The 27,662-nt window shown below is 39.4% G+C and overlaps 2 protein-coding genes across 5 annotated transcripts in view; both read left to right on the forward strand.

Annotated features, from left to right (window-relative positions):
* Positions 1–17,578, forward strand: part of LOC135937976 (uncharacterized) — a 30,699-nt gene extending 13,121 nt beyond the window's left edge. Inside the window, exon 5 of the transcript XR_010574585.1 lies at positions 17,568–17,578. The gene's annotated coding sequence lies outside the window, so the exon portion shown is untranslated. The remainder of the gene's footprint in view (positions 1–17,567) is intronic.
* Positions 921–27,391, forward strand: LOC135937987 (uncharacterized histidine-rich protein DDB_G0274557-like). Of its 4 annotated transcripts, none has more exons than XM_065481418.1 (4): positions 921–1,061; positions 4,779–4,865; positions 22,683–22,796; positions 23,373–27,391. In XM_065481418.1, exons 1-4 carry the CDS (start codon positions 1,040–1,042, stop codon positions 23,579–23,581), a joined length of 432 nt encoding a protein of 143 aa, XP_065337490.1. In that variant the 5' UTR covers positions 921–1,039; the 3' UTR covers positions 23,582–27,391. The 4 variants fall into 4 exon arrangements, with proteins under 4 accessions (XP_065337490.1, XP_065337502.1, XP_065337513.1 ...); XM_065481430.1 differs by having other exon boundaries at positions 23,394–27,391; XM_065481441.1 differs by lacking the exon at positions 4,779–4,865.
* Positions 27,392–27,662: the final 271 nt, after the last annotated feature.

The raw sequence follows: 27,662 nt of genomic DNA on the forward strand, positions 1-27,662 counted from the left end.
TAAAGAATTAATTTTAAAATGATTCCTACAGGTATTATTTCGTTGATTTTATAAAAATGGTGCATATTTCATCTAGAATTATTTCTTTAGACGCGCGGAAAACAAAAATCAGTCCAGCCATTCGCAGAAACGTCGGCAAATAATTTTAAAAAAATAGTTTTTCACGATTCTATGGCGATTGGCGTATTTGATTTTGGTTTCCAGCACGTCAAAATAAATTATATGAAGTAAAAAATGCACAGATACAAGATATGAGTCCGAAATCGCAGCAGAAAAGCCTTAAAATCGAAATTAAAGGGTGGCGCCACCTGTCGGTGGCTTCGAACACTGCTAAATTGACCGGTAATTACCTTTGACCTTGACCGATAACCTTGATTTTGGTGTCATTCGATCAGGCTTGACGAAAGAAATCCAAAGAACACCTTAATTTTGAAATTGGAGCCAGAGAAGGCGAAATATTACGTTTTAAATATGTCCCGGAAAATCAGAAAAAATTTAAATTTTGGGAAAATAATTTCTAAATGGTTCTTAGAGGTGTAACTTGTACAAAAAGGAGCAAAATATGTATAAATCTATGATTTTTAAACCATGTTTCATCTGACTTAAATAATTAAAACACAAAATTTCAAATTTCCGACTGTAAAAAACCCTGAAATCAGCTTTAATTTGACCTTGAAAATATAAAAAATTGCCAAGAAAATCGCAAGAATAAAATAAAATAAATGTTGACGAAAACAAATTGCGGTCCTTGACGCAAAATTGGGTCAGAGCGAGAAAAAAGAGAGACAACAAAAATCGAGTTGGCGGCAGGGGGATGAATCTGGATTTGGCGAGGGGTGAGCGTGCGTGGCGAGGGGCGCAGAAGCGGCGGCCGCGGACGCAGGTCGGGGCCGCGCTGGCAGGCACACAGTCTGCAGACAGGAGCCGCGGCGAGAGCATAAACCACGAGCGATTCGTCTGATTGCGCGAGACACCCCCGGCTTCCAACATTTACTGCTGGCTGAGCACCTCCGCGCCCACGGCGCGGCCCTCCTATGTCATGCCTGGAGGGGCCAAAAAGGGTGAGTTTCCACACATTAAAAAAAAAACTGCCCAATTTCTGACTGGGACGAGCGGCTCGCCATTTTACTTGCTGCGAAATGGGGCGGCTGCGAGATTTTTTTCCCCCATTTTCTGATGCACTTCGAGTTTTTGTCTCACATATTCAATTGACAGCCACATTTTCCACAGCAAGCAGACACAATTTTTGTATTCTCGCCAATTTGATTGAATGCTAGGATTAGTTTTTTTTCCTAAATTAGACTTGGGAGTTTTAGATGAATAGAATTTAGTATAAAAAGTCTTGTTTTTAGAGCTAGAAAAATTAGTTTACAGTTTTTTAGTCGTTATAGAGGAACAAAAATATTTTGCGAGGTCTAAAACGTTTGCAACAGGTCTAAAAATCACAAGTAAACCTAATTTTGCATGGAAATTAAAAATATTTAGACAAAAAATCCAATAATTCGAGTAAACTGAAATATTTCAAAAACAAATTAGCAAAAATAGCACTTTTCCATGAATTCTGAGCTGTTTTCAATGATTTTAAATTGATTAAAATTGCAATGAAGCGTTAAGGAGTTAAGAAAAATAATAGTTTTTCGTCTAAATTTCACAGTACACATGATTTATGAAAATAAGCATGAAGAAATGAAAGAAAATGAGAAGAATTTCCTTGTCTAAGGATTTTTTTCCAAAAAATAACTTCTTTTTTATTCTTGCAAACCGGAAAAATCAGTAATTAATATTTAATATTTGTTTAATTTATTTTTTTTTTCAGAATAAGAACGTAAAAGGGTATAAAAACTGTTCTAAAAGTTTGTTTTTCTTTTTATATTTATATAAATCTTCATAGTAATAACCTCACGAAAGAAAATTTTACGATTTATAAATTTTTAGCACAATATCAAGGGTTTGCAAATATTATTATAAACTATTCAGGGATTGAATGGATAGATTTGCCTCGTCAAGAAGAGTATTAATCGATTTAAACACTTAAAATTCGACTTTTTGGAGTTTCTTTAGATTACTCAGGTGATTTTTTTTAGTCCAAAACAATTCAGAATGAAATTCAAACGTGTTTTAATTTTTTTTAAAGGTTTATTACCCAAATTTCCAATTCATAGAAGGGATTTTCTTCTTAGAATTTTAATTTTGAGTCACTAATTGACCAGTTGCATAAACCCTTAGTTATTGAAGCCGCCAACAGATGGCGCAACCACAGACATTCTTTAAAAATTTTGTTTTAAGCGGTTTTAAGGCATTTTCGCTGCGATTTCAGACTCAATCTAGCTATTTTGTTTTTTTTTAATTAATTTGCTATTTTTTGACGTGCTGAAAACCAAAATCGGTTCAGCCATTCGCCGTAGAGGCGTAGAATCGTTGGAAAATATTTTTTTATTTCAAAAAAATAGTTTTTCACGATTCTCCGGCGATTGGCTGAACCGATTTTGGTTTTCAGTACGTCAAAAATTAGCAAATTAATTGAAGAATGCACAGTAGCTAGATTGAGTCTGAAATCGCAGCGGAAGTGCCTTAAAATCGAAAGTCTACGCTGGCGCCATCTGTTGGCGGCTTCGAACACTTAGGATTTATGCAACTGGCGAATTAATCAAAAACCATTTTTAATAAAATTCCCAAGTCTACCTTCTCGTGTTTTTCGTTAAAATGATTAAAAAAATCAATGTCTGTGCTAGTTTATAGAGCAAAAAATAATTTAATTAAATCTCCGCACTGTTAAAACGTGCTTGTGTTAATTGGATTGGTTCGTTGCACCACCAGCCAAGCCGCAGACGTGTTGGCGTTCCAGGGCACAAAAATGTCCGTGTTTCGTGACTGTACGTGTTGTTTGCACCATATTTCCGAAAATCAAAAAATTAGCATGAATTTTTTAAAAATTCAAGGGCTGAGAATTTTTCGAACCGAGATTTTGTGTCGCACGCGGGAGGCCGGCAATTTGCAGGATTCTGCACGAAATTTATGTGTCGTCTGAGCATTTTAATAAAACAAGAAAGGCTGGGCGCAATAAGGCCGCGGTAATTTACGACGGCACAGCCAGCCAGGCCATCGGCGAGCGAGCACCTCTTGGAGTGGCTGCTGCTGCTGCTGCGTTGCTATGACTACTCGCACCGTCTCGTCTCGCTGCAAAAGCGGCAAAAGCAGCCCAGCCGCGCGCTTTCGGTTCGGCGTTCGGCCCCCCGGCCGCAATTTACGCGTGGCACCGCACCTTTTAATTTCCGTCTCAAACCTATGGCTTCCCGAAAATTATATTTGACGAAATTTTTGGCCAAATTAAATTTGAAAACAGGCTGGTTGAAAATTATTTAATTAATTCGGTGACTGTGGGTATTAAAATTATTTTTTAATATTTTGTCGAAGAAAAACAGTCTAATTATTGATGGGTATTTATTTATTTGTAAACTCCAAGACTTTGTGGCCAAATATTGGCTTTAAAAAATAAATTCATGCGTTTTTCTTACATAAAAAAAAGGGAGCGGCTGAAAACTGGCCAATTTTATACAAAATATTATCTTTTCAAGCAATTGTAATAGTTCTATTAGAGATAAATTAATAAATAGGGTGCCTAATATTATCTACATTTCACGCCCAACAACTTTTCTACTTTGACAAACTTCCTAGGTCAAAGGTCAAGGTCACTAAAATTTAATTTAAGATTTCAAAAATTCCTGCATTTCAAAGGAAACAAAAATTTTTAATTTTGAGATAGCCAAATTGTGTCTTTTTTAATAGAAAACAACATATAAAAAAATGGTGTTACGGGTTTCCCGGGTTTTTGAGAAATTCAAATTAGAATTTTAAAAAACGTGTTTTTTCCACCCCAAAATTAGAGTTTAATTTCAATTACGCTACATTAACAAATTTTCCGGTCAGATTTTGAATAGTTTTAATTTATTGAGGGGGTTGAAGTCAACTCTCATCCCCAGGGGGTGCGTTTTGCTAAATTTCTGGTATTTAGACCGTCATTGGTGTCTTTCCCTATGTTTTCCACCCTTAAAAAACCAAATCTGAAGTCAGTTTTGCGATTAAATTGCTCCCTTTATTTTTTTCTTGTATCTACGAGTTAAAAAAAATCTTGTCAGCGACTGGGGGTGTTTGAATTTTTTTTTTAATTTTTGTTTGGGCTTCAGGACGAAAAAGTGTTAGCGCTTCAACAATCCTGTAAGTCAGCTGTGTGTTTTGGTTTTTAAATGTGTAGGATTATTCCTAACCTTTCTTGCAAATGTCAGGTTTTCCATCATAAAAAATCGAAATAATTCTTGAAACCTCTTTTTGCGAATGGAAAGTAGGATTTCTTTCTCTCGCATGCCGGAATAATTTCCTTCTTGCTTATTTCTGCTTGCTAAATTGCTTTTCTGCTGCTTTGGCTTCTTCGAGGCCGGATCAAACGGCTATATTTATGCATGCACGTCGACCGGAGACTGACACAATATTAATAATAATAGAAACACTAAATCCCGCGCGCACGTCACACACACCGCACCGACATCTCAATTTCACAATCAGCACAAATCCTGCACAGACACCAAAGTAAACATGTAATTATTATTTGTTCGTTTCAGGGTTTGCAAAAACGAAATTTGCTCCCAGAATTGAATTGAAGAAAAGCAAACCCTGAAGCAAACTTGTTAAGCTTTTTTAGCCCAGTCAGAATGAGGGCCGAGCCTGTTGTTAGTTTCTTGTTGCTCGATTGGTGACTTTTGCTTCGTTAACTGTCCCCGCAGCCGTGTTCCCGACCATGGCCTTGCACGACCACGAACAGATCCGGGAGGCGGCCGCCGAGCACAGAAAACATCATCACTTGGTCAGAGGTGCGTGCGCCCTTTCTTTTCATAAATAAAATAAATAAATAAATAAAATCCCTTTAAAGCTTAAAATGTGAAGATTAAAAAAGCATCAAATTCGATTAATTCGTACGCGAGAAGCGCAGACATGGCGTCTGCTCGAGCTAGGGCGGCGGGAAAGTTGATTGTTTTTGTTGTTATTTCTTTTTATTAACAGCTGATTAGTCCGGTAATTGGCGAATCGACCGTTAGAAATGGAACAAAATACGCGGGAATGAGATTATTCGGTCGGCACGCCCCCTTTTCGACGCTTCTGATTGGCCGCTGGACTGTCTCCTGATTGGCCACCATTATTTCGACGCCATTTTGAATTCTGACTGGCGGGAAACCAACACAGATCGCAACCCTGGCCTCCCGAAGGGAATTTCGACTGCGCAGAAGGTTTTAATTTGGTTCACGCATGCGCAGTGATAAGTTTCAGCCTTCCTGTGAGTTGAAGAAGCGATCTGAACCAATTGCGCATGCTTAAGATGCGCACAAGCCTACTGCGCAGCTTGCAAATGGGCGTATATTCTTTACATCTATAAATATCGACGCCATATTGAATTCTGACCGGCGGGAACCAACACAGATCGCAATCCGGACTTGCCGGTACCCGTCAGACGCCATTTTGATGCGCAGGAACAAAGAAAAATCGGAAAAAGTGATGAAATGGATGCAGATTTTACTCTCTTTCAAAACATTTCCATGGCGTTGATGGTTGGCACGCGATTGAAGCGAAAATAGCTTTTGAATATCGCGTTTCATCGGAGATAAAAGACAACCGGCACTTATAGCTCTTCTAACTGGTGTTTGTTTACTCTCAAAATTGTCACGTTCATGACTCCGAAAATAAATAATCTCGGTGTCGTGTTGCACGGGCGGTTGTCTGAAAAAATTCGGCTATGCAACCTGTTAACGAGGTCTGTCGTGCGCGTTGCATACATCAGAATTTTATTCATTTCAAAAATATCGTGCCGCATAAACACCGTGACATTTGAATTTAAAGCGGTATTCACGTAACAAGCGTGTCGCGTGTGCGTCGGATTAACGTGGAAGGTCAAAGCCAAAGCGTGCGGGAAATCACTTTGCTTTTCCACGGCGTAGTCACTCACTCACTCGGAGAGAAAGATTCCATCAGTGCGAGGCCTCCGATTCAATCCCTCACGCCAAATAAGCCTTTCAAGCTGCGTAATATCCGAATGTGACCTCCGCACCATCACGAAAATAACGCAGAAACTGCTCGAACGAAAGTCTAGTTAATTTTAAATTGAAAATAAACTGGAAAAATGTTTTTCAGTACGAATTTAATGATTTAACTACCGAAATATCCTGTCTGAGTTGAGAATTAATTTCTTAAAGACTTAAAGGGCTAATAAATCCTTATTTTTTCATGTTCCAATCGATTCCTGAGGGTGAAATAGGTGGGGGAAATCATTTTTTCGATTTAAAAAGATTTTTGGACGTGCTAGAAGCGGAATAAAGCAAAACGCACGTTATTTTGGCGCGCAAAACGTTTGAATCTTTTGATTGCTACTGCGCATGCGTCCCCCTCTGACGTCACAGCTCTTTCAGCTGCCAATAAACGTGGCTGTGACGTCAAAGGGGTGGGGAGACGTAGCGACCAAAAGATTCAAACGTTTTACGCGCCAAAGCAACGCGCGTTTTACTTTGCGCCTCTCCTTGCACGTCAAAAAACAGTTTTTGAACGGAAAAATTATTAATTCCACCTATTTGAACCCTCAGGAATCGATTGGAACATAAGAAATGTGGTTCCAGGGATAAATTAGCTAAATTAAGAGAATTATGTGAATTTTCTCCACCTTTTGAGACCAGTTTCTGTTATTAAAATGTTTTTCTGGCACAAAAAACCAAGAGAAAGTGAAAAAACCGTTTATCGGGCCATTTTATTTCCGAGGTGAGGAACGTGTGTGCCCTTTTTTTAATCTGCAATCTGGGGCTGAAAGAAAATTGGCGTAAAACACAAACAGGCGGCTTTTAGCGAGCGAGCGGCTGCGATGAATAATTCATGATGGCTGTCGGGCGAATTCCCGGCCCACGCAGGAAAAGGTGAAAGGTTGCCAGTGCGGCAGGCATGTTTGCACGGGGCGTTTCTCGCTCGTGCATGATCGTTGAAATCAAAAGATCGTTGACACAGAAAGGATGCTGCTCGCCGAGGAAGACCGACACGCGAGCCTTTTCTTTCTCTCTCGCGCTGCGGCCCAGCACGTCGCTCATTCAGCGCCTCTGTAATTCGATTTCGCTCTTTTCTGCGACCTCCTTTCAATACTCAGGCAGACCAGACTGCCAAGAAGAAGAAAAGGTACTGCTCGCTCGTCACTTTGTCGAGCTGGAAATTTCATTACGATAACCGTGAGCAGTTACTTTTTCTATACAGAGCTTGTGCATTTTGCTTGATTTGCAATAAACAAAAGGACTTTTTTGCGTATTGTTGATTTAATTTGCTTTATTTGCCTTGTCAAAGGCGCGAATTCGAATTCCTGTGTTAAAAAATCAGATCTATTTTCTCTCGGCGGAGGATGTTGTGAACGTTCGTGGCGAATTTATTTCTTCTCGTGGGATTGAGAGGTCCGGTCACGTGATGCGGGCGAGCGCGCTGATTGGTTGCTGGTCACGCCCACTTATACAGATATTCTTGGTTAAAATCGCGCATTTCTCAACAAACTGAAATTTCCTTGTTGCAAGAATAAGTCAACAATGAATTCGACAGTGAAAATTATCATGTTTGTTTTGCTATGCGCGATTTTAGCGCAATTTCAACCAAGATTTTTTGTTGCTGTGTTGGAGATTGATGGAAAAAGTGGGCGCGACCAGCAACCAATCAGCGCGCTCACCCGCGTCACGTGACCAAAGAGAGAGCATGAAATGGACTCGCCGAATTTTCAAAATCTAATCATTTTTCGTTCGTGTTAAATTAAAATTAAATCTTCACAGCTTTTTATACTGAAATCCCGGATGCTGTTCATTATTTGGCGGGAAAATGAATTAATTTGAGGTGCGGAGAAAAACGATCGACATCAAAGAATTTTTTTAAATAACCGTTTTGCCTTGTTTTTAGGAAAATTATGACTACAATTTTTTTCCCCTCCGTAACCTGGATAAATTTCAGATAGTATATCTCCTTAAACAATCTAGATCTAAAAAGCGTGAAATAAAAATTATTTTTAAAAGGAAAAAGGATGAAATTAGGTCAGTTTTTACCATTCAGAAATGTTGATCTCCTTTAAATATTTAATTTTAGCTGCCATTTTTGCCTTATCTTAAATTTTTTTTAATTTCCGAGCATATTGGGCACTGATTTAAATGAAAAACTGCAAAAATATTTAAAATTGACAGTTCAAAAGCCTGTTGTGCTAGAAAAATTAATCGATTTACGCGATCTCTATGCATTTATTTTTGAATCTGTTAAGCGCGCGTGCCATAAACCGCGTCTTTCCGCGCAATTTTCCTTTGTTGGCAGCGATTGAGCGTGAAGCCATTAAACAACACTCGAGAGTGCATCTCGCTCGGCGTGAAAATAAGAATATGCAAAACAGAAAAAGAGAGGAGGGCGCGTGCGGGGTTGGTTGTTGCCAAGCGAGCATCAGGCCGATGTGGGTCGCGCTTTGACAAAGTGTGTGCGTGTATGAGGCTGAGGACCGAGCAGCCGCCACGAGATTAAATTTTCCCCGATCGGACGAACATAGAACATATACGCGCTGACGGATGGACGCTACGGAGAACGGCCGGGCAATAAATTTCGCGCGTAATTACAACACGTCGTGACCTACTTCTCCTCCAGGCAGTATAAAGGAAAAAACGACTCGATTTTCCTCGGAAATTTGATTCTTTTTGGAAAAATTGTAAAAAACACGAAATTTAATTAATTTCCCTCGCATTTTTATACGTGCCACGCCTTTTGCATATTTGGCGTCGAAATAATGGAGACTTTCAAGGTGCTTTTATCAACTTTTTTATTGTTGTTTGAACATACGCCCATTTTGAAGCTGCGCAGTAAACTTGTGCGCATCTTAAGCATGCGCAGTATGTTCAAATCGCTTCTCCATCTTACAGGGAGCCTGAAACTTACTACTGCGCATGCGTGAACCAAATTAAAGCCTTCTGCGCAGTCGATATTCCCACTGAGGCCCGGGTTGCGATCTGGGTTGGTTTTCCCGCCGGTCAGAAGTCAATATGGCGCCGAAATAATGGCGGCCGATCAGGAGACAGTCCAGCGGCCAATCAGAAGCGTCGAAAAAGAGGCGTGCCGACCTAATAATTTCATTCCTGCGAATTTTGTTACATTTCCTTTAGTCTGAGGTGCCGTCTAACGGTCGGTTCGCCAATTACCGGGCTAATCAGCTGTTACTAAAGAAATAACAACAAATATATTCATTTCCAAGCATTCTTGTAAACTATAATAATTTAAAATTTCCAATTCTAGAGGTTTATCAGATATGATATTTAATTTGTTGGTCCTAGCGTAAAACCCAAAACCCGCAGCGTGAAATAATAAATGCTCGTCGGGGCGAGACGCAGGCCTGAAAATGTGTCAGCGGCTGATAAAAAGTTATCGAGATTGGACCGACTGCGCGAGAGTGTAGTTTTTGCGCCAAAATTGCGGGGATCACCGAGTTAATAACTCAATTTAGGCGCTCGGCCCTTCCAACTGACAGACTGGACCGATTTTCCCGATAGGCAATCGGCTTTTTTACGACTGTTGCGCGACGAAATCGAGTGACCCAAATTCTTCCACGCGTGCCTTTCATTTTCCGTCGGTCTGCGGGCCAAAAGGGCCAAAGCCGACTTGGAAAAGGATCAAATAATACGTGGCTGGATGATTTATTAATTTTTCCCGAGGCTGTTTTGGTAGTTTTGGCTGCGCTCACGTATTTCCACTTTATTCTTGACGCGGAAAATGGAACAAATCTTTAGAAAAGTAATGTCGCAACAATGCCAACTTGCCAAGAAATAAACCAGTCGTGTAAGCCGCCAACAGATGGCGCCACCGTATACTTTAGTAATAAATTTAATTTTAAGGCGATTTCACTGCGATTTCAGACTCAATCCTGCCACTGTGCATTCTTCACTTAATTTTCTTTCTTTTGACGTGCTGAAAACCAAAACCAGTCCAGCCAATCGCCGTAGAAACGTCGGAAGAGATTTTAAATTTCAAAAAATAGATTTTCACGATTCTACGGCGATTGGCTGAACCGATTTTGGTTTTCAGCACCTCAAAAGAAAGAATATTAAGTGAAGAATGCACAGTGACAAGATTGAGTCTCAATTCGAAGCGGAAGTGCCTTAAAATTAAATTTATTTCGAAAGTATACGGTGGCGCCATCGGTTGGTGGCTCCAAAATGCAACAACTGATTTAATAGTTCGAGTAAAGATAAATTGATAAATAGGGTGTCTAAAATTATCTACATTAAACGCCCGACAGCTTTGCCACGATGACAAACTTCCTAGGTCAAAGGTCAAGGTCACTAAAAAGTAATTTAAGATTTCAACCAATTCCTGCAGAGCGAAGGGGATAAAAAATTGTATTTTTAAGATAGCCAAAATATGCCTCATTTAATACGAAAAATTATGTGCAAAAATGGTGATTCGATTTTTCCGTGTTTTCGAGAAATTTAAATTTGAATTTTAAAAAACGTGTTTTTTGAACCCCAAAATTAGAATTTAATTTCAATCGCGCTAATTTCACGCATTTTCCGGTCAGAATTTGATCCCTTTATGAATAGTAATGAGTGTTTGAGGGGGTTGAAACCTACCCTCATCCCCCAGGGGGTGTAATTTGATTAATTTCGCGGAATTTGACCGTCATTGGTGTCATTCCCCATGTTTTCCACCCTTAAAAAATCAATTCTGAAGTCAATTTAACGATTAAATTGGTCCCTTCAACTCTTTTTTGTATTCACAACTTATTTCCAGAAAAAAAAAATCGGTAAAAAAATAATCCCATTTCCTGTGAAACAGCGGAAGGGTAAAATTAATTAGCAATTACCCGACGGATCGAATTAGGGCAGAGGGAGCAGGCGTAAGATTCCTTTCCATTTCCCGTTTCCCGGCGTCTGCTGCTTCTGCTGCTAAGGGCTGGATTTCAATTAAGAAAAGCTGCTTGATCGGGGTTTGCACGCGGCGGGTTCGTTCACCTGCTGTCTAGCCTCGTGTCGTAAAAGAAGAGAGCCAACAGAGAGAGAACGAGAGAGGAAACGGCAAATTGCACGCTGGGCGAGACGGACTTGATTGGCCGGCCGCCGCCGCCGGAAAAGCAACCGAGCGATCGAGATGAGGGTGAAAATCGTGCCGCGTGCAAAATGCCGACTTTTTTTGCCTTTCTGGCATTGGAAAAATATTTTTATTGCAATAAATTCGTTTGTTTGGTAGAAAAGCGAACTATTTTCAAATTAAAATCTTGTTGCTTTTATTTCTACAAATTTATTTAACAACCCTTTTCGTCGCGCGGTAATAAAAAAACCCATTCCGCATAAGAGGAGCAGAACGCAGAACTTCCTTCCTTCCTTCGTGCTCGCCTTGAAGATAAAAACGCTGAGAAGTGCCGAATTTAAACCGTTTAATTGGCCGGCCTCCCTCCCGAATTTAAATTGCAGATGAGGCTCACTCAGTCGCGTGCACCGAAAACTCGCTTCAGCGAACAAAATCACGCAACTGCGCGGCTGGCTCCATTAATTATATAAACTTACTGGCTCGCTTGATAACAAAAACAACCCAGCAGGCGTGTCTCGTGTTTATAAAATAAATTCCTGCGCCCAAGCAAATTTATAAATTTGTATTTCCATCCGAAAATACAGTATTTGTGCCATTTTTTGGCATGGCGGCCGTGGAACAGCAGTAAAATCTGCATTCTGCGTGGGAGTGCCAAGAAAACTAAAATTAAATGGCAGGCCAGTTGGCCCGCGCCGCGCGCAGTTCTCGCTCGGCGTTGCCTGCACTGCACTTCAGCTTTCATATGGCCGAAAGAAAGAAAGGTCAAGCCAAGGACGCGTCGGAGCCTGCGTGCTACTCACTGCTATGGGAGAGTGCTGCAGGAGCAGGAACGGGAAAGTCGGAAAATCCGCGTGATTACCGCCAGCTGCGTCGACGACCAGAAAGAGAGAGAAAAGAGAAAATCCGGCAGTAATGATCCGATTCCAGCAGCAAAAGCAAGATGAATTTAATGGTGCCAATTGGTCAGGGTGGAAATAAGGGGAAACGTTCTGCTCTTGCGTCTTTGTTAAATTAATGGGTTGAGAAAAAATTATTTTGAAATTTAGTAATTTAATTTTTTAAGGGGGTTGAAATACAGAAATTAGGGGTTGAAGGGTTTGGCACTTAGCCTACACCCTTCAGATATTTAGGGTAAGTTGAGATGTATCTAATGGTGTTTAGGTTTTGCAGTTCTGATGATTAGAACCCGAGATTTGGAGTTAGCAATAATTAGAAAAACACGAAAATCTCGAATTTTTTCGATTTTTTTCGTATTTTCCAAACTCTAAATCTCGGGTTCTAATTATTAGAATTCCAAAAACTACCATTCATTAAACACATCTCAACCTACCCTCAATAGCTGGAGGATTTAAAAGGCGCTTACCCTCCACCCCTTTCATCCCCCTCGCTAAAATTATAGCTGAAAAATGTACTCAGAAGCGTTTTTCCGCGGATTTTAAAATATTTTAGCAACATTTGGATGGGGGTAAGCACCCCCTAAACCCATCAGATGGTCAGGGGAGGTAGAGACGAGTCAAACGGGGGTTAGTTTTTGCAATTCTGATTGTTAGAACCCGAGATTTGGAGTTTTAAAATGTTTGCAAAAACACGAAAATCATGAATTTTTCAACTTTTTCGTATTTTGCAAACTCCAAATCTCGGGTTCTAACTCTCGGAATTACAAAAACTACCCACCATTAGACACATCTAAACCTACCCTAAATAACTGAAGGGTATAAAGGGTGCTTACCCTCCACCCCTTTCAACCCCTTCGCCAAATTTATAGCAGAAAAATTACTTAGAAGCATTTTTCCGCCGGTTTTAAAATATTTTAGCAATTATTGGGTGGGGGTAGGCACTCCTTAAACCATTTAGCTACTTAGGGGAGATTGATACGAGTCTAACGGTGGTTAATTTTTACATTTCTGAGGATTAGAAACCGAGATTAGGGGTTGCAAAAATTAGCTAAACACGAAAAAATCGAAACATTTTGTTTTTCAAAGTGGAAGAAATTTTTTCACAAGCTCACAAATGTCATGGGATGACAAACAATACACGAAAAATATCTTTCCCAAGCGAAATTTCCGGAAAAAAGCGATAAGGAGGACTAGCATGAAATATTTATCAGTTCTCGTGCAATCTGTTCCGCGTTCTCTTGATGTCACCTTTCGGCGCGTCTTTTGTGGATTCAATAATAAGAATAATCGCTCGATAGAAAGACGCTCGAGTGCTTCCGACAAGGGCCTCTCTCTCTTTCTCACGCCATGCCAGACGCTTCCAAAAAAATATTATCGCGATGAAAGCAACAACACCGCTCAATCTGTTCGATTTTCCGATAAAAATAAAGGAATGAATTTGAAGGATATTTTTTGTAGAACTTCACGAAATATGCCAGTTGTTGCGTTAACAATAAACATCACTACAGATGAATATTGAAAACAATTTTAATTTAAATAAACCAAAACTTTGCAGAACCTGTGTGTTACGATAATTTTTAAATTGATTTTACAAGAGGTCGTGATACTAAATTTATTTTCCTGCTTTTCTTTCTCAGCTAGAATCAGAAATAGACCTTTGAATGATTCACAAATCACACCTGGTGCTATTTCTATTTCGATGCGCAGTTGCCCGTCAACAGGCTGAAAAGCGCGCGCGTTTTTCCCTTTTCAGCAGGTGTGCTTTTCCCTTTGTGCATTGGGCAAAGTGGCTATTTCTGTCGCTGCGTCCCAAATAAAATGAGCAACTCGACCGTCTCGTCTACCAATTCACCAGCATTGATTGAATTTAATATACGCGCGTCCGTCTGCGTGTGCTTTTGCTCGGCCCAACGCTCTGCTCTTTCGCCTCGAAATAATTCGCACGAGCCGACAACCAGTCTGCGCGGATGGTAAATTAGGGCGTTCGGTCTGTTGCAACACAACGCCGACTCGTCAACTTTGATATTAATATATGCAGACAGGAATTAATTACAACGCGACACCAGAGTTGTTAATCTTGTTATAATGCGGTCTCACTTTTTCAAGGTTGGAAAATCTGGAAAACAGGTTTGTTTTGCTTAAATTTAAAGAGTTTAAAATTTTCTCATATCTAGGACGCTGAAAAATAATTCTATTATCCAAAAATCAAGCCATAGAGGAACAATCAATTCACCAGTTGCATAAACCCTAAGTGATCGAAGCCGCCAACAGATGGCGCCACCGTAGACTTTCGATTTTTAATTTACTTCCGCTGTGATTTCAGACTCAATCTAGCTACTGTGCATTCTTCAATTAATTTGCTATTTTTTGACGTGCTGAAAACCAAAATCGGTTCAGCCAATCGCCGCAGAATCGTGAAAAACTATTTTTTGAAATAAAAAAATCTTTTCCAACGTTTCTACGGCGAATGGCTGAACCGATTTTGGTTTTCAGCACGTCAAAAAAAAGCGAATTAATTAAAAAAAGCAAAATAGCTAGAATGAGTCTGAAATCGCAGCGGAAATGCCTTAAAACCGCTTAAAACAAAAGTTTTTAGAAAGTCTTTGGTTGCGCCATCTGTTGGCGGCTTTAATAACTAAGGGTTTATGCAACTGGTCAATTTTGTTATAAATTCAAAAATTTTAATTAGCGTTGATTTAAACAATTGAAAAGTTTAATCCAATTTTATTGAAAAATAAATCAACATTTTTATGGATTAATTAAATTTTTGGGAATAAGACCCAGCTTAAATTACTTCCGGCTGAGATGTTCCTCTCGTTTTCACTACATTCGCGCGGTTTCGAACTAGGAACTGCGGTCGTGCGTAAACCTGCTGGCTTTGGATGAGAGAGGAAAGTCTGTATTTTGGCACGTGTTTGGCCCATTACGTCACACGCACAGACGAACTAGAAGATATGAAGCAAAAAAGCACGAACCAACTCTGAGCAAACAATCGGATATCGCGTCTCTCTATGACAATAAAAAAGTCTCTACCTTTTTCCGCTTTGTCGAAAACGATAGGTCTCAAATTCGAGGAGGCAAAAAGTCGATTGCTTTTGACTTCTCTGATGTATTGACTCTTCTATCAGCTAGGATGCGGAAAATGGGAACGAAACGAGAATTTTTATAATTGCAGACGGTTTGAAAATTTATTGTTTTTGATTCAGTTTTAAAATTTCCAGGTTTTCGTTTCTAATTTGAGCAAAAAACACTTGATTATACAAGTTCCTGCTAGTTTTAGCAAGTGCCACGCCCATTTTCACGCCCCCTTTATTGAAAATACTCCTTGTTTTTATTTACTAACAGCTGATTAGGCCGGTAATTGGTGATTCGACCGTTAGAGGCAAATGGAAATGTTACAAAATACGCGGGAATGAAATTATTAGGTCGGCACGCCTCTTTTTCGACGCTTCTGATTGGCCGCTGGACTGTCTCCTGATTGGCCTCCATTATTTCGATGCCAGATTGACTTCCAACCGGTGGGAACCAACACAGATCGCAACCCTGCCTCCCGAAGAGAATTTGGCTGCGCAGAAGGTTTTAAATAGGGTCACGCATGCGCAGTGATGAGTTTCAGCCTCCCAGTGAGACGAAGAAGCGATCTGAACATACTGCGCATGTTTAAGATGCGCACAAGTTTAATGCGCAGCTTCAAAACGCGGGAATATTAAAAAACCTATAAAAATGTGGAATTAATCACCTTGAAATCCAGATTGAGGTTAAGCAGAAGGTGTCGGTTCAATGCTTTTCAACCTTGTGGCAACAAATGGGAAATTTCAATATTTAAGAAAATAAAAATGAATATAAAATATTTACGAACGACATATGTTTTGTCTAAATCAATTGATTTGTATTTATTGGGAACCAATTATATTATTTAAATCATTTTTCAGAACAAATCTGCGTTTAAATTAATTTTAAACTGAAAAATCATCAGTTAAATTATTTTCCCAACTTAATAAGAAATAAAAAATACGATTAAAATCAAATGAATTTACGACAAAAATTTTAATTCTACAAAAAGAAACAGTTTAGCAGCAGACGGAGAAAGAATTGCGCCGAAGATTCCGACAGCCCGGCCAATTATTGATCAGTCTGCGATTTGCTGGCGCGAAATCGGTGCCATCGGTGCGTGCAGATGAGAGAAAATAAAAATAATATATCAATGGTCCGAGCCTCGAACGCATCAAAAAGCAGCAGGCGAAAAAAAGGGGGAAAATAAGTTTAACGAGGTCGTGAGGACGGACTTTTTTTCGGTCCCTGTCTTATATATTGGGCGCAGGGGGTGGGTCGGGGTGAGGGCGCGGGCCGCGTGACGTCACGTCGTCGCCCAGGCAACCCCCGCCAATCGGCAGCTGCGTCTCGGGCCTCGTGCGCTAATTTGGCCTAATGCGCTCGCAAATGTTCGGCAATTCGCGAAAATGAAAACCATCTTAGCTGCGTGCGTGACTAATTGACAATTCTCCCCTTTCCTCCTCCGATCGAACGCCACCCCTGCGTCAGTCAACCCCTTGCAGAATATATATTTAGAATTTAGAGGAGCCAAAGCTTTTGTAAAAATAATCAAGTTTGCTAGAAATATTTTTTATTTTTTATTTAACGGGAAAAAAGGCGTTTCAGCGTGCACAAAAATGAATTTTTCTCGAGTTTTAATGGTGCTAGAATTTTAAATTTTGGGCCAAAAGATGCCTATTTAAACAGCCGACAACTTTTAAATTTAATTTTGGAATTTTCCAAAATGGAGTATTTTTTTAATTTATTTTAAAATTTGGAATATCTCAAAAAGTGTATTTACTATTTTTGTTTGAATACAGGATGAAATGTTGGCAAAAGCCTGTGTAATATGCCTTTAGAACTTTTCAGGGTTTTGAAACGCACGGTTTTCGAGAAAATAAGGGTCAATAAAGGTTAAAAAAGGGTGTTTTTTTGGCAGAGAAAATAAAAATTGGACGGATATATCGATTTTCACCCTTAGAATCACCTACTGAGGTCAGACAGGACCATCAGATGAATTTAAAAATTGAACACTGGCGTTTGTGGCGTCAGGGTTGCCCTGGAGCGATCAAAATGAGTAAATTCCCATTTTTAGTCAATTTTACCACCGCCTTATGGGCTTTGCATTGGTTCAATATGCCAGATCTGCGCACCGTTGGAACGGCCAAGTCGCGACCTTTCAGAATATGTGCAGTGTGACCCTTTGGAAGCCATCAGGGCGCTCAGAAACGACATTTGGACCACTTTTTAAAAGCTTCCGCGATGATTTCACAAAGAAAATTATTTTTTTATATGCGAAACATTTTTTAATGTTTTTTTAAATCTTATTTTTCATATTAAATTAAAATGAACAGTTATTTCTAAATTTAATTCAAATGAAAAAGCAAAAATTACCAAATTAATTTTTCTATTTATTAAAACGAATTTTAATTAAAAAAAAATCCTGCACGTACAGCTAGAAAGCCTCCCTTTCTTCCATCTTTTGGCCTTGTTAAAATCATCCCTTCACCATGTCATAGGGGGTGGAAAGGAACGAGGTCGCGCTAATTAGGAGCGAAAGCCAAAAACGGCGGCGGCGACGACGCGCGTGTCTACGTGCGTTTCCCACTTTCCTCCTCGGTTCCACACCCATGAGGCAGCGCATTAATTTTTCTCTCTTCTCTTTCGCGTTGCGTGCAGCAGTGCGCGCGCGGAAGGAATTTCTCGTAAAACTGCTTGGACGGTTCCCGCGGGACAGCCATAAATATAAAATGAAATTCCACCAGCCACGACAGCCGCAAATTGCAATGCAGAGTCGAAAATTAAAAAAAGAAATTAAAAATAGGGAATTTCATCCTCCATATGATGTGTTTTTTACATTTGCTAATATTCCAAATCTGACAGAGAGATTTAATTATCATTTTGAGTTGGTGCTCCCAGGAATAAAACTGCTGATTTTGTTGGTTTAATAAAATTCAGAAATCTAATTTAGAAAGGTTCTAAAAATCCCAATTTTACGGGAAACCATATTTCAGCCACTTTATTGAGTGAACAACACAGGGGATGAGGTGATAACATCAATTCTTGTGTGTTATTTCCCCGTGTTTATATGCATATAGCCACTTTATTTTTGCGGCCTGTTCGAAAGTGGTTTTGCGGCAGCGGCGAGAGAGAGAGAGAGAGAGAGAGAGAGAGAGAGAGAGAGAGAGCCAGGACAAATGGCGCAGCCTGTTTGTTGGCCGCGCTCCAATTCCGCATTATTCCCAATTTGGGGGTGGCACAATCAGAGCGGAAAAAGCAAATTCGCTCGATCGCCAGCACAGCCAACGACTCGTGGCAAAGAATGAACGAAAATCCTGAATTTATACATAGAAAAAAGAACACTCGGTAAATCCTGTTTAAATTTGGAAATAAAATTGGTCATGACTTTAAATGAAACACTTTGTTTCTCAAATTAATCTGCTTCAGAACTGGGAAAAAAGAAAAAACTTGTTCCCAATACATGAACTGAACTCTTAAAATTAATATGAAGCTAAAATTTACTTAAGTAGCCGTGTAAATATTTGAGTAAAGTGGCTGGCAATTTTACAACTGTCTCCTTACTTGAAATCCTGTTTTATTTCTCAACAAAGAGTTTCCCTTTGAGCTTTCACACGTTGTTGCACAGATCTCGACGAGAGGAATCGAAATCTGAAAAGAAAATGTGGTCAACGGACATTTTTTGAAATTTGAATTCTAAATAATTTCCAAGTGTCGCTCTGTATCGATTTGCAACAGTTTTGGGACTTATCGCTGTTGGTGGTGGCTTTAATATAAAATTCATGAGTGATGCAACAATGGATGCATAAAATTGGCGTCAGTCTCGTTTCAGTGGTTTCACCTTGGTTTGATCTTTTAATCAAAGCTGCAGCTTGTTGTGCCTGCCGTCTCGGCCCGAAGGAGATCCGCCACGAAAGTGCAAACTCAAGGTTTTTCTCGCAGTATAAGCATATATAGCAGAGAGATGCGATCCCACGCTGCATCAGCTGACAGCCAGCGAGGAAAAGAAAGACGATATATAGCGTTCATCCAGAGAACAGTAGCCCTGCAAGAAAAATGATGTCAGTGACGTGAAAATGACGAAAAATTTTGTATTTTCAAAAGGCTTTAAATTTTGATTTTGAACAATTAAAAACAAGTTTTGTTGGTTTTCCATTGAATTTTGAGCAAATTTGGAAAATTTCCTCATCCCTTCAATGACGTCACTGAGACATCACTGTGATATCACTCACGTCACGATTGCACTCCCGAAGACACGAGGAATGAAAATGATGTCAAAATGATATCATATTGACATACCCACGGTGACCAAACGTTTTAATATTTTTCCATTCATATACCAAAGAAATCAATATAATATCTCTAAAATTTTCCAATTTTGGAAAAAATTCAAAAAATTTAAAAAAAAATTTGTCATTTTTTCATACTTTTTTAAATTAGCAAATGGGGCCTACAATTCAGGTGTGCAGGGTCACGATTCGATGTGATGTCAAAGTGACGTCAAAGTGACGTCGAAGTGACGTCAAAGTGACGTCAAAGTGATATCAATATGATATCAATATGACATGCTCAGCGTGATGATTTTTTGAAATTCTAAGGATGCACGTGATATCAATGTGACATCAATGTGATGTCCCAAAAGAATTTGAAACAAAAAAATTATGAAATTAATTTATTAATTTAAATGTTAATGATCAGCAAAGATTTCATATTTTTTTGTTTCAAATTCTTTTGGGACATCACATTGATGTCACATTGATATCACGTGCATCCTTAGAATTTCAAAAAATCATCACGCTGAGCATGTCATATTGATATCATATTGATATCACTTTGACGTCACTTTGACGTCACTTTGACGTCATTTGGACATCACATCGAATCGTGACCCTGCACACCTGAATTGTAGGCCCCATATGCTATGAAATATAAAAAAGTATGACAATATGACCAACAAAAAATTTTGATTTTATTCAATTTTTTAAATTTTTCCAAAATTGGAAAATTTTAGAGATATTATATCTTTTGAATATCAACGGAAAAATATTAAAACGTTTGCAAACGTTTTAATATTTTTCCATGGTCACCGTGAGTATGTCATTTTGACATCATTTTCATTCCTCGTCTCTTCGGAAGTGCAATCGTGACGTGAGTGATATCACAGTGATGTCTCAGTGACGTCATTGGAAGGATGAGGAAATTTTCCAAATTTGCTCAAAATTCAATGGAAAACCAACAAAACTTGTTTTCAGTTGTTAAAATAAAAATCGTGACGTGAGTGATATCACAATGATGTCACAGTGACGTCATTGAAGGAATGGGAAATTTTCCAAATTTGCTCAAAATTCAATGGAAAACCAACAAAACTTGTTTTCAGTTGTTAAAATAAAAATCGTGACGTGAGTGATATCACAGTGATGTCAAAGTGACGTCATTGAAGGAATGGGAAATTTTCCAAATTTGCTCAAAATTCAATGGAAAACCAACAAAACTTGTTTTTAGTTGTTCAAAATAAAAATTTAAAGCCTTTTGGAAATACAAAATTTTTCATCATTTTCACGTCACTGACATCATTTTTCTTGCACTTGAGTGCAATTGTGACGTGAGTGATATCAAAGTGATGTCACAGTGACGTCATTGCAGGGATGGAAAATTTAATGCTTGAATAAGGAAATCAGTAAATATTTTTATTTTATAAAATGGAAAAAACTCCATGTTTTCGATTGGTTGGAAACGCAAATAATTTGCGATGGCTGGGAGATTAAGATTATTAAAATAAAAGTGACAAGCGTGACGGGGCTACTTTTTCCGCTTATGCTCATAACGGTGGAGATTCCTTACACTCAGAATTATATTGTATGCGATGTATGTGACAATAAAATATAATTCATATGTGTGTTCTTCGTTCCTAATCAAAAAATTAATTGAATTTTCCAGGAAAAAATATAATTGTGATGTCATATTGATATCACCAGGGTGACGTCAAATTGACGTCACTAAATGTCCGTCACAATGGGATCATATTGATATCATTATGATATCACAACCAAAAAATTTTTCCCAGAAAATTATTTTTATTGCATTTTCAAAACTGACAGTTTTTGGATCCGTATTCCTCAAGTGACGTCAATATGACGTCATATTGACGTCACTCCAGGTTGGAGCTCGGAATACGGATCCAAAAACTGTCAGTTTTGAAAATGCTATTAAAATAATAGCATTTGGGGAAAATTTTTTGGTCGTGATATCATAATGATATCAATATGATCCAATTGTGACGGACATTAAGTGACGTCAATATGACGTCACCCGGGTGATATCATGTGACATCAATATGACGTCACAGTGATATTTTTTTTCTTGCAGGGAGATTGATTGCACACCGCACACCGTGTTGATTGTCTCTCAAATTGCAATTTGCCAAGCGGTCAAGGCTCTCACTGATCAAACTCGTAGAAAAAGAATGGCGGCGAATTTTTTTCCATTAATTAAAAAAAAATCGCGCAGACATGTCGTCTGGTAGAGTAAGGTGGGAAATTTAAATGTTTTTGTTGTTATTTTTATTTATGAACAGCTGATTAGCCTGGTAATTGGCGAATCGACCGTTAGATGGCACATCAGGCTGATGGAAATGTAACAAAATGCGCGGGTATGAAATTATTAGGTCGGCACGCCTCTTTTTCGACGCTTCTGATTGGCCGCTGGACTGTCTCCTGATTAGCCTCCATTATTTCGACGCCATCTTGACTTTTTACCGGCGGCAACCAACACAGTTCGCAACCCAGGACCCCGGTGGGAATTACGACTGCGCAAAAGGTTTTAATTCGGTTCACGGATGCGCAGTAATGAGTTTCAGCCTCCCTGTGAGATGAAGAAGTGATCTGAACATACTGCGCATGCTTAAGATGCGCACAGGTTTACTGCGCAGCTTCAAAATGGGCGTAAATTCAAACAAATAATTTAAGCACCTTGAAAGCCTCCATTATTTCGACGCCATATTTTGATTTCTAACCGGCGGGAAGCAACACAGATTGCAATCTGGCCCCCGGTGATTTTACCGCAAACCAAAGTTTGCGTGCGCTTATTTAATTTGACATTTAGCCAGAGAATTATGAGACACAAGTAGTTGAAACACCATCACGTTTCCCTCCCATATCTGATTTAACTCCGACCTTTTACCTCTTGACAAATACCAAAGTTCAGCTCGGTATTTTGAAATAAACCAGGCATTTTCCCCATTTTATTTTATTTCCGACCAAAATAACAAAATGAAAACGCCTGCGAAACGAGCGAGTTCAGCAATTTGCACGACTCAGCTGCCATGCGGGTCTGCATACTCCTCAGATCTCATTTTTTTACCTTCAATGACGTCAATTAATTAAATTAAATTATGAAAACAAAGCGTTATAATATTTTTACAAACTGACGTCGTTGGGCAAACTGAAGCAATTAGTCGTGTGTCTTTTCTGTGGTGTGTAATTATGTGCGCGGCGGCGACCTAGATTTCGCCACAGACGGACAGACAGACGCGAACTAAAAGGCTGGCGCAATTCGCCACTTCGCCAGATGCGCCGTGGAATTGAATCGTGGAGACTGATTAAAATTTTCCTCGTTTGTGTGTTGCAGGCAAATCGACGGATGGCGGCAAGGAGAGCCCTGAGAAGGAAAAGGACCCGCACGCCAAGCACAAGGGAGGCAAAAATCCGCCCATGACCAAGTCCTTGTCTGGACACTCGACAGGTAACACGATTAATTATGTCCAGGAGGATAAAAATCTTAATTTAGAATACTGTGGAGTTGAAATTCATTCTTTTATTTTGAGAAATCGGCGAATTTACGTTCTTGCTGGTCACTTGGTCACGCCCACTTTTTCAATCAAAACAATAACAAAAATTCTTGGAAGCATCGAAATTGCGCTAAAATTGCGCATAGATCAACAAACATAATAATTTTCACTGCCGATTTCATTGTTGACTTATTCTTGCAACAAGGAAATTTAAGTTTGTTGAGAAATGCGCGATTTCAACCAAGAATTTTTGTTGTTGTCATGCGACTGTAAAAGTGGGCGTGACCAGCAACCAATCGGCGCGCTCGCTCACGTCACGTGACCGGTTTTTCTCGACTTCCCGCATGAGAGCTTGAAATTAAAGTAAATAAACTCGCCAAATTCACAAAATCTCTTCATTTTTTCGTTTTCGGTTTGGCCATAAAGTCAAAAATTAAAATCTCCAGCTTTCTTTTGCCCATCAAGAGCGCTTTGAGAGGCTTGACGGCTATTCACTTTGTTTTAATGTCGTTATCCATCTTTTATTTCAGTCACAAAATGTGATTTTACAGACGGTCACCACCACCATCACCACCACGGCGAGGGGCACCACCACCAGCACCACTCCCCGGAGCCACAGCAGCAGCAGCAGAGCCATCACCACCACCACCACGAGCACCACAGCCACGGCAGCCAGCAGGAAAAGCAGCAGAACAACTCGGGCGGCAAGCAGCACCCTGAGCCGCACGCGGCCAAGTAAAAATATACACAGCGCGAATATCAAAACTTTAAAATTAAAGCAAAAATATAAAAAATGGCACCACAAAACGCAAATTCGAGGAAATATAAATTGAAGAGCCGACTGATGATCCAAAATTTCATCCGCACAAACTACATAAGTGGAATATTTGTACTCTCGAGTTAATTAAAACGCAGACACGTAGTTTCCCCACTCCTTGAATTGAATTAAATGATTAAATTATAAATAAAACACACAAGCAGCAGCCAAGTTGACCACGTGACCAGGCAAGTTGATAGCAGAAAATCTCGATGGAAAAGCATATGCATAATACATAATATATCCTGTCTATACCTGATCTTCTTGCTGTGATTTAATCCAAAGGTGGAAATTTACTACTACACGATACGCATACAATACGTCAAAATAGCTTTCTCTGCTTCAATACGCATTAATATATCGAGAATAATCGGCTTCTTGCGTGCTTTTTTCGCGTTTCAAACGGCTAACAGATGGCTATTAACAGTTAATAATTTAATTGGACTTTCATTGGGGGTCCAGATTGCGATCTGTGTTGGTTCCCGCGGGTCAGAATTCAATATGGCATCGAAATTTATAATTATTTGAATATTCACCCATTTTGAAGCTGCGCAGTAAACTTTTGCGCATCTTAATCATGCGCAGTATGTTCAGATCGCTTTTTCATCTCACAAGGAGGCTAAAACTCATTACTGCGCATGCCTGACCCAAATTAAAACCTTCTGCGCAGTCGATATTCCCACCGGGGGCCAGGTTGCGATCTGTGTCAGTTCCCGCCAGTCAGAATTCAATATGGCGTCGAAATAATGGTGACCAATCAGGAGACAGTCTAGCGGCCAATCAGAAGCGTCGGAAAAGGGGCGTGCCGACCTAATAATTTCATTCCCGCGTATTTTATTACATTTCCATTCGCCTTTTGTGCCATCTTACGGTTGATTCGTCAATTAACGGACTAATCAGCTGTTTTTAAAGATATAACAACAAAAATATTCATTTTGCTTAAAGTATTTTCATTTCCCCGGTTCGTAAATTCAATAAAAAAGGATATTTTAATTATAAAAAAACCTGTGGTGCCATCTGTTTGCGGCTAGATCAAAAAATCACGCAAGATGCCGGTGAAGCAACGCATTACGCGCGCATAATATACAATAATTACGATTAGTGTGACGTTGATTGTGAACAGAATTATCCAGCGACTCACTCATTCACTCAGCTATGATGATCTCATTCCGGTACGCAAGCAAGCGAGCGAATGTTGGTGTGTGCAGACTCCCACCCCGCCCCCCGTCGCTCTCCGGAGCCGATCGATATACGCTCGTCGCCTCCGCCACCTCACTCGGCCCAAAATATATTATCTCTGCTCGGCGCACTTTCTGTTCTTTCTCATGGCTCAAATTTTGTTTGTGGAAAATTAAATTAAACTGTTGTTTTGCTCAAAATCGGATTGTTACTGAATTCTGATTTTTTTATTTGCCGAGAAAACCTTTGATCTCAAACGCCGGGGGCCAGGTTACGATATTTTTTTGGTTTCTGCCGATTAGAAGTCAATATGGCGTCGAAATTTATAGTTGTTTGAAAATACGCCCATTTGGAAGCTGCGCAGTATACTTGTGCGCATCTTACGCATGCGCAGTAAGTTCAGATCGCTTCTTAATCTCACAGGGAGGCTGAAACTCATTACTGCGCATGCGTGAAACAAATTTAAACCTTCTGCGCAGTCGAAATTCCCACCGGGGGTCCAGATTTCGATCTGTGTTGGTTTCCGCCGGTCAGAATTCAAGATGGCGTTGAAATAATGCAGGCCAATCAGGAAACAGTCCAGCGGCCAATCAGAACCGTCGAAAAAGAGGCGTGCCGTAACGGTCGATTCACAAATTACCGAGCTAATCAGCTGGTTTGTAAATTTCCCGCCACACTCTCTCTAACAGCCGACATATCTGAAACTGGCCCCCGGTGCATGAAAGGTGGTTAAAAACTTTAAATTTTCGGAATCCTGGAAGTATTGCAGTAAACTGTGAAAGATAATTAATTTTTAAAAAGAGAACCACGCAGTTACCGCGTTCCCTTAATTGTTTTTTGTCATTTGCGCTGATTACGATCTGTGTTTTAACGTTAATCTACAGTCTACACGCCATTTTTAAATTATCCTAATCACGTTTGGGCTGGACGATAACAGGAAATGCGTGTATTAACTGTGTGACACCTGACCGCGAAAACAGTATTCTTGTAACACACATTTTTAGCTAGCAACTTCTTAAAACTCTTTCTCGTTCTCACGCAGAATTCCGATAGCTTCGAAAATCGCTTGCTTTGTAAAAGTATGTAATCCGCTCTTTATCTCTGCCTTTCGGTTTGGAAGGCTCTGTGAATTTAACAACTTTCGGCTTTGAATATATATAACGGAAAAATCAAAAGGTTATTTGAATTAAAAATAATAAGAATAGAGTCAATAGCTTGATTCGTTCCCTTTTCTATAGCTAATTCTAGAAAGAAGAAATTAATCGATGTAATGAAACGTACAACCAACCACATCCTTGAGTGTATTCGTAACAACTGCCACCCCGAGAAATAAATTTGAAAAATATATACACACACAACAAAATATAAAAATATATTTTACAAGAATTTGTCGCACCGTCAACAGAGGGATTTTAACTGGAATTTTCGTTTCGGAAATATACTCGGCCTAACGTACTAAAAAAATGAATCTTTTTTTTGTCCTCTTTTGGAGGTTGTCTTTAAAACCTCGAAGCAAGGAGAACTCGCGGGCTTTTGGCCAGTAATTAATTATATTAAAACATGAAAGTTCCTTCGTGATATACATGAGCGAATTCGCCAGTTGCATAAATCCTAAGTGTTCGAAGCCGCCAACAGATGGCGCCACCGTAGACTTTAGATTTTAAGGCCCTTCCGCTGCGATTTCAGACTCAATCTAGCTACTGTGCATTCTTCAATTAATTTGCTATTTTTTGACGTGCTGAAAACCAAAATCGGTTCAGCCAATCGCCGTAGAATCATGAAAAACTATTTTTTGAAATACAAAAATATTTTCCAACGTTTCTACGGCGAATGGCTGAACCGATTTTGGTTTTCAGCACGTCAAAAAAAAGCAAATTAATTAAAAAAAGCAAAATAGCTAGATTGAGTCTGAAATCGCAGCGGAAATGCCTTAAAACCGCTTAAAACAAAATTTTTAAGAATGTCTGTGGTTGCGCCATCTGTTGGCGCCTTTAATAACTAAGGGTTTATGCAACTGGTCAAATTAAATCAATACAATAGCTAGATTTTCCCCCTGTTTGATTGCGTCCATATTTTCACGCAGAAAATAATATTTTTACCGCACAAACCTCTTTGAATTATTGTATTTGTAAAATTGGCATATTTCTGGTTCTGGCAGAGCCGGAAACCTAGATTAATTATAAAATTGTTGGCATAGAGATGCGCAAAAGGGTTTCATTAATTTCTGGAATGTGTTCGTGCCGCGGAATTCTGGCCGATTGGTCGCCCCGCCCACTTTTATAACCCTCTGCATCGCCCGCACGAGCAGTGAAGTTAGCTTTAGGAGAGGTCTACCACATGGAGCTAACGTCACTCCGATCAGCTGACTCGTGCGCGCGATGCGGAGGGATATAAAAGTGGGTGGGGCCACCGATCGGCCAAAATTCCGCGGCATGAACGGTTTGAAGTCAGGGTTTGAAGGGAAATCGTCAAGTTTCCCGTTTGTCACGCCCTCTTTTGTGGGAATTGGCGATTTTCTCTGGTTTAAATTGTTTTTGCGCATCTCTAATTGGAATATTTACATGTATTTGATTGAAATGTATCTGGATATAAGTGTCCTTGTTGAAACAACGTTGTACATTAATTATTGTGAGTGGAGAAAAAAAGAAGAATTAATTAATTTAATTTCACGCAGCAGCTCAAAACCTAAATGAATTAATTGTTGATTATTGTGTTATGAAAATTAGAGAAATCGTGTGTTTTAGCTATTTGTTGGAGTTATCATAAATAATGCAGGTGCTAAAGAATCGATTTTGACAATTTCTTCTCCGGTTTTGCTACAAAC

Source organism: Cloeon dipterum, chromosome 1, assembly GCF_949628265.1.
Source record: "Cloeon dipterum chromosome 1, ieCloDipt1.1, whole genome shotgun sequence".
In the NCBI taxonomy this organism is placed as follows: Eukaryota; Metazoa; Arthropoda; class Insecta; order Ephemeroptera; family Baetidae; genus Cloeon; species Cloeon dipterum.